At 46.0% G+C, this 15,194-nt stretch overlaps 1 protein-coding gene and 1 long non-coding RNA gene across 2 annotated transcripts; both read left to right on the top strand.

The window, feature by feature from the left end:
- The first annotated feature begins 858 nt into the window (after window positions 1-858).
- On the top strand, window positions 859-2,403 carry C1QTNF8 (C1q and TNF related 8). Its single transcript, XM_050905833.1, has 2 exons — window positions 859-1,084; window positions 1,856-2,403. The coding sequence occupies exons 1-2, from the start codon at window positions 859-861 to the stop codon at window positions 2,401-2,403; spliced, it is 774 nt and encodes a 257-aa protein (XP_050761790.1).
- A 5,928-nt stretch (window positions 2,404-8,331) lies between these two features.
- Window positions 8,332-9,850, top strand: LOC127022316 (uncharacterized). Its single transcript, XR_007767331.1, has 3 exons — window positions 8,332-8,431; window positions 8,681-8,753; window positions 9,579-9,850. It is a non-coding gene; the product is annotated as an uncharacterized LOC127022316 (long non-coding RNA).
- Window positions 9,851-15,194: the final 5,344 nt, after the last annotated feature.

Raw genomic sequence — 15,194 nt, 5'->3', positions numbered from 1 at the left:
CGTTCATTTCACCCAGTGTTCGGGGCCTTTGGAGCTTGCCAGTAGCAGATGAAAATGTAATAGATGATCTCAAACTAGTGTTTGTGCAGAGCAAATCCCAGTTTGGTCTGTTTGTTGCAGCTATTTGGCTTTCCATTCTGCACATTGGAAAGTACAAATGGAAAGCGTACACAGAAATCCTGCTAGGAAGAGCACATGATATGGTCAAAGCCACAAACTGCTTCGCAAAGTCACCTTGGAAAGAGGTTACCAGCAAGAGGCTAAGAGAGACTAAAGAGACAAACGCTTTTGATTTCTTTTAGTTTCATTTCCCTCCAGGTTTTTCCTCAAAAAAAAAATCAGGTTTAGAGTCTATATTTAAATAAAGTTTCATTTTCTGCATCTGATTTTGAATTTTTCAGGATGGCCATGCAATAAACAAACCAGAGCAACACTTTGTGTCTTTTACCCAACACCTTTTGCAAGGGCTGTTCCAACAGCAGCCAGGCAGCGAGCGTGCCTTGAGCAGAGCTTGCTATTACAGCTTTAAGCATCTCAGCCTTAGCTTCCAATCTCAGCAGGTTTTGTTGTGTTTGGGTTGGTTTTTTTTTTTTCTTTTGTTTACCTGGTGTCTCTTGTCAGATATTTCAACTGTAGGTAATGAGACAGGGATTGCCTTTTCTGTTGCTTGTAAACAGTACGCCATGGGGCACCCTTCCTACCTGGAGTCTCCTGGTGCCACTACGAGATAAGCTAATAATTAATCAGAAGAAATACACCTTGCAGTAACATTAACAGATGGCCCATCAGAAGCTCTGATTTGAATCACCGTGTTAATCACTTCTGTTCCTTTGCTCGGTCCAGCTGGCTCCACTGAAGATGAGCGCTGTGTTTCTCCTGCTCTTGGTGTCCACTGTGAACGTCGGTGCCGTGCTGGAAAAGGGTCTGCCGAGACAGGAACCGCGGCGCCTCTCATGCGTGCGATGCTGCGGGCCTTCAGAGCAGCCCGTCTCCATCATCTCTTCACGATACACAAGGATGAGCAGCAACCCTGCCTATTCGGTACCCAAAGTCCAGCCCACTATAGATATCACCATCCTCAAAGGTGGGTAAAGCTGACTACCATGATAACATCCTTTATCTTACTTGCTCACCGTCATTTTGCAAGCTGTGCTCCTTCCCACACCAAGAAACTCCTCCACTTTATTTAGCCAAAAGAAGGTCAAGAGGTGACATGGCACAGGCTGTAAATGCATGCAAGTGAGAAGAGTTGACAAAAGGCTCTAATCCATCAAAAAACAGAATTACTGAAAGCTCAAGTTAGATCACACTAAAAACCAGATGCAAATGTTATCACAGAATTACTAAATGGTAGATTTAGAAACTAGGAAAAACACTCACTCACTTTTTCCATTGCACATTTTTTGTCTCAGTAAGGCAGGCAAACAAAAATTAAGCATGTAATACAAGAGACGTGCCAGGAGTCCTGTGAGCGGGGATACGCAGACCAGACAAACCCAACCACCTCTCCCAGGCCCAAATCAGACCTCAGCAAAATCAGTAACTTTTCTTGCCCTAACTTCTGCACGAAGGGGCTGGGTTCATGAATACTGGATTCATGCAACTGGTCTGGTCAGGCCGTGGAGCTCCACTGTTGGACACTGGCACCACAAACTCAGTGGAGCCAAGCTTTCACCTGGCATTTTTTATCCTTCTGAGAATTAGAAAGGTGCTGGTGCCTGACCAATGCTTCCCGATATCTGTGCTGGGAAAACAGCGTTTTAGCAGCTGCTTTGCTGGTTGTGTCCAGCAGGATGTGTCTGCAGCTTGGGCTTCATGTGCTCGTGTTTGACAAGGTTTTCCTTTATGCTCGCAGGTGAGAAGGGTGAAATGGGAGAGAAAGGGTACCCTGGAGCAGTTGGGAAAGAAGGAGAAAGAGGGCTACGTGGCTTTAATGGACGGAAGGGACAGAAAGGCCAGCCTGGCCCACAAGGCCATTCCTGCAAGCAGCTCTACGCTGCTTTCTCGGTGGGTCGGAGAAAACCCCTTCATAGCTCAGACTACTTCCAGCACGTCACTTTTGACACCGAGTTCGTGAACCTCTACAAGCACTTCAACATGTTCTCGGGGAAGTTCTTCTGCTATGTGGCAGGAATCTACTACTTCAGCCTCAACGTCCACACCTGGAACTTCAAGGAGACCTACCTCCACTTGATGAAGAACGAGAAAGAGGTGGCCATCCTCTACGCCCAGCCCAGCGATCGGAGCATCATGCAGAGCCAGAGCCTGATGCTGGACCTGCAGGAAGGAGAGGAGGTCTGGGTGAGGATGTTCAAGCGGGAGCGAGAAAATGCCATCTATAGTGAGGAGTCTGATGTTTACATCATCTTCAATGGCCATTTAATCAAGCCAGCTGTAGAGTAGCCATTCATCAGCTTTAGGCTCAAAGCTTTGGCAGATACATTAGTGTCTTCCCTCTTAGAAATGCATATGTCTAGTTCCACTTGGAAGGATTACAGGCCTCCTGGCCTGCTGACAGGGTTGTCTGTCCATGCCAAGGACACCAGTGTGGATGGAGGTGACTGTTTCAAGGTGATGCAAGCTACACAAGTACTGAGAAGGCTTCAGCCCTTATGTGCCCTGGAGAAGACGCACGCAGAAGGCCCCAGTTCTGCAGCCCTGTATAGATCCCCAGTAACATCCCTAAAGAGTTTGCCAAGTTGGCAGCAAAAATTTAACTTCTTTGCTCTGCTTTAGAGAAGACATTTTAATTATATCTAAGGATCATCTTCAGATACCAATTATCTGGGTGCTAGTTAAGGAACGTCATTACTCCTGCAACAATACTTGGGTATCTTCACAGTGTGCAGTATTGCTAAGAAGAGCCCACACTTGCCAGCACCTACACCAGGTCTGCTCCACTCAGGTAGGCAAGAACACACCAGTGTTAAGAACAGTATTTTGCACAGTACATTTACCCTAAATTATGTTTTTGTTCCATTTCATGTAATAGTACATTCTGAGAGCATAGTGCTAGAATTAGATAAATAACAGCATATCGATCTAGCAAAGCTTTTTCAGAGGCACATAGTTTTAAGTACAGCTGTAGCCACATGCTATAACTTTGCTAGACTTCTGTGCTGCTAGCAATACTTCTCACACAAGAGCATCCAAAATGGCTGGGAATGCATGTGTTTCCCATTTTAAGGAAAATGGTGGGCCCTGCCTTAGGATTCAATTTCGGAGTGCTCATTGCCAAGCTGGAATTTGAGGCCATGCTCATGTCTGAAAATTGCCATCTTATAGCACCCTCATTTCTGGAAAGTCTAGAAGAAAACTGGAAAGAAAAAAGTGCTTCACTGCAAGCAGCGATATTTTAGGGGATTCAGTTTCTTTTTTCCTAAAAAAATTATTGACATAACAGTGGAAAGGTACTTGCAGCAGCAAGAAACATCATTTTCCCCAGTTCCTCCTTGCCCATGCCCCCAGCCTCTTGTTTGCATCCCAAGCCATTTGTATGAAAGATTCATGAAAAGTTCTTGCTAGGCAAACTGCTTCACTGCTGTACCTCGCCTATCCACCGCTGTTTGGAAAAGTAGCTGAAATAAAGATATTGCTTTGAGTACACTTGCTTTGAGTACCCTGGTTTTGTTTATCTTCTCTCCATAAGCTTTTTCAGAGTACAGGGCTAAAAGCACTAGACTGAACATCCAGTTCTACATAACAGTCTCAGGTGGCAATTTTAGTTCCTTTAACACCGGAGGACTCCAGAAACTAGACTGACACCAACTCCTCTCCTTGCAGGCCAGTAAACAGCCATCATCAAGTAGCAGGATGGGGAGACAGAGAAGTTAATGACCCCTTGCTGTCAAATAAATACCGAATCTTTGAGATCTCACAGTCTTCGTGAAGATAGGAACTTTTAAGTAACCTATCTGCAAAGTAAATGCATGATGCATATGGGTCTACAAGCCTTGAAACATCATCTCTGCTCCTGCTTCCATCACAGCCTGCAACCCTGAAAAGTGGGAAACTTGCATAGCTTTAAAAACACTCCCAAAGGGCATTTTATGCAGCTCCTCCCCGGAGCTGCTGTCAGCTATCCCACCTGCTTAGGCCAGGCTATTGCTCAGCATTTCCTTCCCACCCTCCTCCTAAAAAAGCTCCCTAATCAGCTGTTGCCATTAGGGTGATGGTAAAAGGCCTAACGGCTGCATTGCTTACTTGCAGCACGCCACTTAATACTGAGAGCACTAGCAGGGAGATACAGCCCCGAGCAAACATATGTGCAAGCAGAAACCTTTCCCCTGCACTGGACTCAGTGAAGGCATTTGCAGACTGGTTTTTTCCCAGCCACGTACCACATTTGAGAGCTCAAAATCTTTTTCTCCTCCTTTCTCCCTAGTTTTGAATCATTCCCCACCCAGACTTAGATTTTGCAGCTGCGGAAAGTCAAACTCCAGTCGGAGGGTACCACTGGCAGAACACCCCACAAGATGCCTGCGGCGGAGCAGGGATTATTAGCTGAGGCTGATGCAGTCGCGGGGCTGTCTAACATTCCTCACGTATCGAGCAGTTTTACCACAGCTTCGGCTCACCCCCGTCTGCAGTTCGTTGCATTGACTATAATTTAAAAAGAAAAAAAATGGTCCAGCCCTCTTAAAATGTCATGCCCAGCTGGAGTTATTGACAGTGTTTAATCCAGCACTGGAAAAAACACACCCAGAATGTGTTTATGTTCAATCCACACTGATTTTGGAAAAGTTACTTTCTACTAGGAAGCAAGCAAGAACCCATCCATCCATCTCTGTCACCATATATGCGTATCTCCATAACACCTAGACACAGTTAGAGATAGTCTGATTATTGAAGCAATAGGACACATTCAAAATGCTCATGACTGATATGCCAGTGGCATAAGCAGGTAAATCCTTAAAGCCACATTGGTTTCAGGTGCAGAATAACCTTTCAAATAATAAAAAAGGTTATTGGGTTGCATACATTATTTAAATTAGTCATTTATGGCATAAAAGAACTAGAAGTCTCAACCTTGCCAAAAATTGAAATATCTAAAAAGGTTAATGTACAAAGACATTCCTATGCCACCTTTTGAATGCATCCATCAGTTTTTTCCAACTTCAAGGGCTGGGACAAGCATCCCTGTTTAGAGATGTTTAATGAGCCAAATCCAAAGCACAAATATTTAAGATCTGCTCGTTAACATACAGGCAGCCTGCCAGGGTCTCTCTTATAGGAACAGAATTTAAATTCCTTTTTTTCCAGCAATATGTAGCTTGGAAACTAAACTTTGAAAAAAGCTTTTAAAGTTCTCTTTTGAAGAGAAGAAATTGGGGAGTTTAAGTACTGAAATCTAAATGAAAAGGAAAAAACTTAATTTGTATTTATTTTTCCAATTATTTCCCTAAATTGGCACTTTGTATTTCATGCTTTGAATGAAGTCATCAGGGATCTGTCAGAATCTTTTTTCCAAATCCTTCAGTGAACAGTATTACACAGAAATAACAAAACTGCCTCAGCCGCCATAAATCCCAGATGCAATTTATTACAAAACACTAGCTCTCCTGCAGGTCCCTCTCACCCCAGGACCCTTGTGGCAGATGAAGCCCCCATGCTACAAGGCACCAATAAACCAATTTGCCAAAATAACCTTCCCTGTCCTTGGGGCAGGGCCAGAAATAGGGGAAGCAGAGGAACCTGTTAAGATCATATAGAAAGAGCTGTAAAAGGAGAACGGGAGCCTTCTATAACAACAGGAAGATTACAGAAAACATCAGATGAGAAGCATCTGTCCCCCCCCCAAATCTCTTTTGGTTGGCATACAAAAATTAAAACAGACTTTAAGACACCATACCTTTTATTTTCTGACTGCAAATCTGTACGAGATTTACACTTACTAGCCCAAACTTTGGCAACAGGGAGGAGATAAACTCATCTAACATCCTCTCCTTCATTTCTTTGGCAACAAAGCCCCAGAAGAGCACCTCACAAGGAGGGAGTGTGCTGGGACACCATCTGTCCTTGTGCCAAAAAGGTGAGGAAAGGAAGAGAGCAAGCAAATGACCTGCCCATATCCACTGGGGGTAGGGCAAGATTTATGTTCAATATAAGGAAAAAACACTTCAAGTAGAAGGAGAATCAGACTTCGCAAGTGGCTGCAGCATGAAAGACAAGCTCTCCATCCCAGGAAGCCTTCAATGGCATCCTAGGATCTGCCAGGAACAATAAGGGCAGCTCTGGCTTAGAGCAGAGGAATGCACCACATAGCTGTACACTGCCCCTTTAACCTTCTTTTCCTGGAGATTTAAGTTTCAGGGTTTTTTTTATTGAGAAAAGCCTAAAAAAGCCACAAGAAATAGTTTCTACTAAAAATGCCCAAATGAAGAAGCTGAGCCAGGCCTGCTTTCACATTGCTTGAAATATGCTTCAGCTGCAATTTCCAATATCACAAACCCACACACAAGAAATCCTGCAGCACAGTTCAATAACTACTGGGGATGTATCTGCCCCATTAAATCCCATGCTTAAGTCTGTCTTAGGACTTCCAAATGTGCTCATTCACTACCCTTCCTCACAGGATTGCACTAAATGAAGTACTGCATTATGACTTGTAGGATTTCTGCAGAGCCCTTAACTACATAATTGCTCTGTAACTTGGTTTTGCTCATTTGCTCTGTTCTTACCTCACAGGTGTAAGTCAGGAAAAAAATCCTTGCACTTACAGTCTTAACCTAAAAAGACCACTTCTCTGAGTTCAAACACAGAAGCATCTGACTTCTAAGAGTCTGACCCTCTTTTTCTTATGAGCTTAAAATAGCCCAGACTTTCCTCCCCCTTCCTTCCCCTCCCCTTTTCTTTTCCTGAAGCAGAATTCAGGGGTGGTGCTTGAACTCCTCTTTATATGCAGAAGCAGCAAATTACTTGGAACCCACCTGAGTGGGCTCACCTTGTTGAGCCTTAACAAGCCGAGGGGCTATATAAGGCAGCTGTAAAGGCTCTGGTACCTTTTGGACTTGCTGGGGGAGGTGAGTTTTGTGTAGGTTTGTATTTAATAGAAGATTAAAGAAGGCACTATATTTCACAGTATGCTGAGTGCACTTATGTCTTCTCTGATGACCTGCAGCAGTGCTGAGTGTGAGGGTGTTGTTACAAAGACCCTTCTTGGGTCCAGTTGCTGGTCCTGCAACTTCTTCACTGACCTTGCAGAAGACCTAGCTCTTAAAGAAAGTAGTGGCTTTTTGTGCAGTCTTTAAATAATGCTGTAAGTACTCAAATATTCTCTTGAAAGAGGTGTTAAAGGGCTTATCCTGGCTGTGACAACCAACCAGTGTTCAGGTTAATAGCTCTTACAGTGCTACTAGAGCTCATTATACCTGGCAGAGCTGGTGAGTGGGCTGGTGCTCACTGCTCTTGATGCCAAATGGCATCAAGGAAGCTAAAACCTCTGTGTGCTCCCTGTTTCCTCTCCTAATTATTCTGTTCCTGCATGCTTGCTTCTGGTCAAACCCTGCTGCTCTGTACTGTCAGTTTTGTCTAAGTTGATTAAACTTCTGAACTTGTTCATTGACTCTCTGAGACTGTTCTGGTGAGTTGCAAAGCAAGAGTCATCTCCTCTAAGAGAGCCCTTCTTAAAGCACTTTCTAATTCTCAATAAATAGAGCAGCAGGTGAAGATAAGGTCTTCATCTTGCTGTAGGTTTAGCAGTGAATCTGAAGCACAGTTAATTGCCTTGCTTGCACCCCTATGATGGTAATGAGGAGTCAAAGCCAGGTGAGAAGAGGACCTGGGAGGACTGACACTGTCCCCTGAGCTAACCACTAAAGCAATCTGATTCCTGTGCTCTCTTCTGCTCACCGTGGGCTTGTGCTATCCTGGAGAGAGGATGTGCTCGTCCTGCTGCTGCTCCCTGCTTTACAGCAGCTCTCTGAGCCAGGCTTAGGGTTGCTAAGCCTGAAATCTTGCTCTGTGCTCAGTCTTTCAACTGTGCTCTTCAAAGATAGCTCAATTCCTTGATTTGATTTCAGCCTGCAGCAATAAGCAATCCCTTAGTAACTGCTGTAATCACAGTTCTCTTCTGACTGATCATAAGCTTAGTAAGGGCTGTGAGCTAGTGTGAATCAGGCTTTTCCCAGCCAAACAAGACTAATAAAATACCTATTCTGCCAACTTTCACTTAAAATGTTAAATTCCCCTAAACTCTAGCTCTTTGTGTGTTTTTTCTGCCTGTAAATATTCAGAATGGGACCTGACAGCAAACATGCTTCTCCCCAGCAGCAGTTTAGTGTTGCTCCTTTGATCCCATGTTGGGCACGCAGCGTTTGGGTGGGCTGTGCTATAAGCCTGTCTAGGCACTAAGCAGTTTGCTCTGAGGATGTGCTGGACGCTTTTGGAAGTCTGATTAACCCTCCTCATCCCTTCTGAAACTTCTCTTCAGGTAAGCAAATCTTAAAAGCAATGCTCACATGGAAACTACAACCTGAAAAATTCTTCCTGAGCACACATGGGGACATGTGAGAATGTCTGTGGCACGGGTGTGAGCTGCAGGTGTGTGGCACCTCTGACACTCGGTGCTTAAATATCAGCTGCTCAGTGGATTAGCTAATACTGCGAACATGTATTGCCATGCAGTGCCTCGCTGCAGCCTGCCTGCTCTGCTTACGGTGCTCACCTCCCTCTCTCACAGGGATGCTACAATCTGTTGCAGTGGGGGTATCCAACAGATCCTGCATTCCCACCTTCTTACAGCCTTTTTTGGGGTAAGTAGGCTGTTTCTGGTGAGGTTTCATCCCTCCTCGCTTTCTGGAAGCATCCTTCTCTGTCGGTCAGGGTAAGCACAAAAGGAACCTCTGCCTTTGGCAAACTGCTTTCTTCCTCTCAATAAGGAAACTTTTATTTTACAACAGGAATAGGCGGATAACATCAATGCAGATAAGGAAACCAGGCAACAAATAAAGCTAATGGGTTGCGTTTGGATGAGTTGAATGGAACTTAATGATTCTAGTAAGAACCTATTCACTAACAAAGATTTAAAGTAGCAGATAAAATGCAGCAGATAGAACAGGAAAGTGTTAAAACAAATAAAAACCACTTACGAGCCAGGGAGCAATACATAGCTAAAAGGCTGGAGACTTTGGCCTGCACATGCTGTGCAGACATCGGCTGCTTCCCCACCCTGGCCCTTTCATGTGCTTGGGTACGAGGCTGGGAATGGCGTTTCCCAAACCATTGGGCTGTGTCTCCAGACAGAGCAGCACGGGGTGCCCCAGGACAGGCTGGGGAGCCCCCTTCCATCCTCCACCCCATGAGCTGCTCAGGGAGAGGTGGGACACGACGGGGGGGTTCCCTGTTCTTGCTCCACGCTATGCGCCGTGGCTGTCCCTGCCAAAGCCTGGTGATGCCTCTTGCTCCTCCTGCACCCTCATTTTCCGTGGCGGTTTTAGGTTTCACGGCAAAGGTCCAAGTAACAGCATCTGGAAATGGCAAACCTGTGTGCTCTCTCTGCCAGTTCATGCTACCTGGCTCCTTGGCACCTTTTCTTTGCCTAATTTTGTGAGATTTTTATATGCTTTTTGCCTAACCAGGTCTTCAGTTAGAAGTCCCCTGGTAATAGAGTTCACACGCCGTGTGACTATAATGGGGCAGGACCTATCTTCTCGTGGGGAGAGCTCAGAGCTGGCTACTTGTGTCCTCGCAGTGCTGGATTTGGGCACAGCAGAACTGCGGGCAGCGTTCTGTCCCCTCTGCCAGCACCGGCTGCAGCTCAGGGACTGGCAAGCAGGCAGGATGAGCTGGTGGAGCTCCTCCGGTGCTGCGGTGATGAGGGCTTTGCTTCCCCTCTCCCAAACCAGCGGATGTTTTCTTGACAGCAGCTGTGCGTCATGCTCCAGCCAAAACCTGCTGCAGAGGATCTGGGCACCCCGACAATTGCTGCCATACGTTGGGCATGACAACCTAATGCTATTTGCAACTCCTTTCTTCCAGGGAAAATTGCATTAAAGCCAACTCACAAAGAAATTGCTTCCTCCCTCGGTCGTGGGGGGAGCAGACACCTTTTTGCTGGCTCAGGGACCTGAATGCTGCAGGGTGAGCAAGTGGCAGATCTCCTCCTGCCTTTGCCACCGCAAGGCCATTTAAGGAGTAAAACTTCTGTGGCAGGAAACAGAGGAGTTGCCACTGGGTTTGGTTTTTTGCTAATGCAAAATGCCAGCACTGCACGGCAGCCGAGCAGCTGCCTGCGCGTACCCAGGGAATCACGTCGCCCTGTTTCCAAGCAAGGAAGAATGCGAATCAATTACTCAACAAGGTCATTCTTCCCTCTGTTTCTCTGTGCTTTTCATCCCTTTTAAGGCACAATTCTGTTCTCCCATTGATTGAAAAGACACCTGTACTGTGAAGTGTAAATCGCATGCTGCTGTGTAGATCTTGGATGGCAAGTTCAGACAAGCATTAGCATCCAGGGAATTAGACAGTGTCTGCCTGCTTTTTTTGGGGTCTGCCACTCTTATTTGTGGTGCCTGGATCCCATTGATAAGAATTTCTCTGAAGTGGCCTGGGCAGGAGCCCTCACTGCTTTTGCTTTCAGTCCTGGGTGAAATCAAGGAGGGAAAAGCTCAGGAAGTGCTCCAGAGGGAAGGAAAATGCCAAGACCTACAAACTCCAGTAAAAAGCTTTGAAAACACACAACTGTGAACAAACACAGGTTCTGGCCCTGAAACCTGCTTCTCTCTGTAGGAAATGCTCCATAGAACCAGAAAAGCCACTAAGCAGGATGTTGGTCTCGGCAGCGCTACCGCAGCATCAGCTGTGGTCCCTCAGACCACACACTAATGGCAGTTGGTCCCCAGGGTGGAGAAATGAGCTGACAGCAGCATAACGCTGCCGCAGTGATGCTCGCTGTGTGCAAGCCTTGTCGTCTGCTATTTTTAAGATCTAACAAAAAACAAAAGGAACTGCTGGGATAGGTGATGTGGGTGCCAGCTCCTCCTTGCTCTCTCCTGCCGTGTTTTCTGTGCCCATTTGGCAGCGGTGCTGCATGTATTGGCTTTATTATATATTGCAGAGAGAGAATGAGCCTTGCTGCTCTCCTGGGAATGGAAATACAGGGCTGGGAGGAGTATGTAATGTAGGAAACATGAAAAAAACCTACCAGGCACATTTAATTTGGGATGCTACAACAACCATGTTGAGTCATACAGGTTCCTTGCACAACCTCAGCTCTGACAGTGGACGTGACTTTAGTTGATCTCCACCATGCTAAAACAGGGACACTTAAAATACACCCGAGCAGCTAATGTATTAAATTATCTCATTAAGAAACAGAAGAGCTTAGTGCTCTGAAGACCCAAAGTGAAAGTGGATCAGGGCTAAGAAAGGGTATTGGTGCACTCAGGATTTTGGCAAGGACTCCTCCCCAGCCCTGCTCCTGTTTGTGAAGGCTGAAGGAATGGCTGGTGCAGGTTACACAGCTGAAATATTGGGAGAAGTTGTGACTCAACCCAATATTATCCCCAGTTGTTTCCCCTAGCTATACCCCTGAGACCAGAATGAAGTAAAATCAAGCAGATAGATAATGAGAACCTGGACTGAATTTAGCAAATTCCTGGAGCCTGGCTCGTTAGAGCCAGCACTGCCTGTACTGATCAGACCTGGCCTGTTATTGGAGATGATTCAAGTTGTTGTGTCCTGGGGATTTCAGGTATTTAGTGACAGGTCTCCTAATGGTTTGCACGTTAGGAAATGTTCGATCATCAGTGTCTCTGGTGTGGCTGTATTTTGCGCTCAGTATCTCCCAGTGCTGGGGTGTTTCACCTTGGATGATTCTGAAGTGGAGCAAAGAGCGTTTATTTGGTATATTAACCTTGTCTAATTGAGTCTCTCTGCTCATTAAGAATAGCAGTTACAATTTATCAGCCATAAAACCGCTAACTGCATCTGCTTAATTACTGGTGATGTCATTTGTTAGGGGCTTTGGGGAAGAAAGCAGTGGGTGTTCAGAGCTGACAGATACCATGTGCTCCATCAAGCCGAAAAGCTCCTTCCCCACTGAGGCTCTGGGCAGAGCGCTTCGCCCACTTCATATGGCCTGCAACGCTCTTCTGCCCATGCAAAGCGATTTCGCCTCTCAGCACCCACTGCCTTCATGGAGAATTAGATAGCTGAAAGTCAATCTGCGGCATCTCAGGACAACCCTGTGATGGGCAGGATAGATAATAACTAGGTGATCTGTCCCCAAAATCAGGAGCAGCACGGGCATCCCTCCTGTTCTGCTGTGGCTTGTTCGCCTGTGGCAGAAGCCGTTGTCTCGGGGTGCGTTGGGCTGCTCCTCTCGTGTGGAGTTGAAAAAGCTGCGATGATGCCCCAGGCTGAACCTGCAGCCGTGCGACAGCCTCTGAATTACTGCACTGGCTCATGGCCTGTCCCTTTGCTAAACTAGTGAGAAGGAAAATACTGACTGCTTTTATGATTAGGTGGCATTCGTCAGAGGCAGAATGGCTTTGCAAGTCAAGTATTAGGTCTTTGAAATGCAAAAAGAGCCGTGGCACTCAATATAAAATTCCCCAAATGCTTTTAGTTTCACACTGAACAATACCCTGCGGCACTAGATAAAATATTGTTCCAACGTGGTTTATGAGTTGAATCGGATCCTGCTATTAGGGAAGTTAATTGCAGAATTCAGCGCGCTCTGCTTGGGATCTGTTTTGGATCCTTGGGAAGTGTCCTGTAATCTCTTATCCCCAGCTACTGGGTTGCAGCCTCAGCCAGTTGCTGAGTAAAAGGAGTTTGTGCGTTAGCATTTGTAACCAAATTAAATATAGCACCACTTTTTGTGCAAAGTGGCTTGTGCACAGTAAGTCCTGATGCAAAGAACTGCTTGAAAAAGGCCCTTAGAGAAATTCAGGTGCGATAGCACGTCACAAGCCGCAGAGCAAAGTGGTACTTTCCCAGCCTTGTGCTGCGGGAAGAGTTTCTTTCAGGCTTCTTGAGCTTGCTGTGATCGTTACTCACTGGAAATGACACTTGCTAAATCATCAAGTGCCTCAAATTTGTGCTTTCATTGCCCTCTGAAATTCATTTGAGTGGAAAAGTATCAGTGAAAGCCTGTGTATGCAAGCTCCTATTGCGCTCCTCACCTCGATGCTTACACTCACGAGAACTTAGCAATAACAGCGAGTTTTAGCCTTTATCACTATTAAGACTCAGACCTGTGGTGCAGCCAAACAGGACAAAATATCCCAGCTAAAATGATGCCTTTGCCACAAAAGAGGCTACACTGACTTATTTGCGAAAATACCAAAAAACAGTGTCCAAATGGGAACATTCACAGTGTAATTCATGCCCCCTCACCCATTCGGCTAAGCCCAGTTGGCTACAGAGCAGGTTATTCCCGATGCTGACTTGAGCCCAAGTGAAAAGTGCAGGTCTGTGCCGAGCTGTCCCGAGCCTGGTTAACAAGTGCGACATCAAGAAATCAGTTCAGAGCAATTCTGAACTAAATTTTGCAGAACCTGCATCTTTCCTTTCTGTTTTTGTCACATTCAAAATAAAATAGCTAGTACCTGTTGAGAGGTGTCCCATGAAATGCGGGCTTTCTGCTCACCTGAAGCCCATCCCTGGACCAGCAGGACCCTCCAGGCTGGGCCAGCAGAGCTGCCACAGCACCCAGTGCCCAGCATAGCCTGGGTGACACGTACGTACCCCAAGCCACCGGCCAGGGTCAGCTGCACACTCTGCTCTGTCTCAGCCAGACTGAATTTAAACATCCCAGCTATGTGTCATACACATCTCGGTTACTTTTTATGATTTATCACGATCTTCCTCAAACTAAGATCTCCCCAGTCCCAGAGTGAATGGGAGAGCTGGCGATGCATGGTCAAAAACCTTGAGAATACTGTATGTTTTTCATCTTGATGTGCAGCATATGCTGTGCTTTGAAATTTTTCAGCATTTTAATTAGATGATTAGGATCAGCCTCAGCTTTCAGGTTGTACCTTTTAAGGGTTGTGGAAGGAGGCTAGTTGGACAAAGGGAAAAAAGGAAGAGAAACAACTTCATGTATGGGCTTTTCACACAATTCCATTTTCCACACTCCTTTTTTTGTGCTCTCTGGAAATTGCAAATGCTCTTTGCTAAGTGCATCTCTGACAATGCTGGCTCCTGCTCACTGAACATGGCGGTGCTTTAATATCTTATTAGCAAATTTCTTGAGGGATTCACAAAGGGTGAAATCCACCCCTGCGCAGCCAGCCGGCACCAGGTCCATCATTGTGAGATGTAAGTGGTTCATAGAGTTCACTCTCGCCTTTTGCACAGCAGTGAATTTCACCGACATGAACTGCCTGAAGTGATCTGAGACTAAATTCACACTGGTTTTAGCTGGTATCTATCATGCTGGCTACCAGCATTGCAGAACCTGATCGAGGATCCCAGACTGGGAGGCAGGGTTGATGTTACCCTGCCAATAAACCCGTCCATTTCAGGGGTGCAGAAACCCCCTGTTCACATTGCTTGGCTTGGTCTGTATGTTCCAGCTCTGCTCCACATCTATATCATGGCTACATCAGGTCAGAAATGCAATGCAATTGCATTTCCCCCACATAAGATTTTACAGGTGTTGGAGAAATCCAAATACAATTTGGTGACGTGAATTTATTCCATGTAAATGACACTTTGCTGCGCTGATTCCTGCCTGGAGTAGTCAGGGACATGAACGCCAGAAAATGAAATATTTGCAAGGCTGAGATGTGAGGCCCATCAGACCTCTGTCTGTCACCTGGCATATGGGACTGGATTCACACATGTGGCTACAGAAAGCGAACGCAGCCTGTGGTGTGAAGCTTAATAGCAGTGCAAACAGGAAAGCAGAATGATTGCATTAATTCTGGAAGCCGCACAATTAATTCCCCCTGCCCGTGGGAGTTACTGTCATCACGTCTCTTCAGAGCCAGCATTTCTTCTCGTGACATGACACTGCTCTGGCGTGTGCTACCTGTCTTTGTTCTGCTTGTTTGAAGTAGCAGTTTTGCAGAGAAGCCGAGGTGCGACATGCATGACCTCTCCTGTTGTGCAGAGCTGCTGCAGCCTCAAAGTGTTAGCGATGGCCATGACTCATACGTGTCAGTGTGAGACAGCAGGAAGAGCCCGTGTAATGCATCATGTTATTAATTTGAGCAAATACGTTTCCGTTGATCCCACTCCTT

The sequence above is a fragment of the Gymnogyps californianus genome, chromosome 15, assembly GCF_018139145.2.
Source record: "Gymnogyps californianus isolate 813 chromosome 15, ASM1813914v2, whole genome shotgun sequence".
In the NCBI taxonomy this organism is placed as follows: domain Eukaryota; kingdom Metazoa; phylum Chordata; class Aves; order Accipitriformes; family Cathartidae; genus Gymnogyps; species Gymnogyps californianus.
The sequence above is the reverse complement of the archived record's forward strand: the minus strand, read 5'-3'. Positions and strand labels throughout refer to the sequence as shown.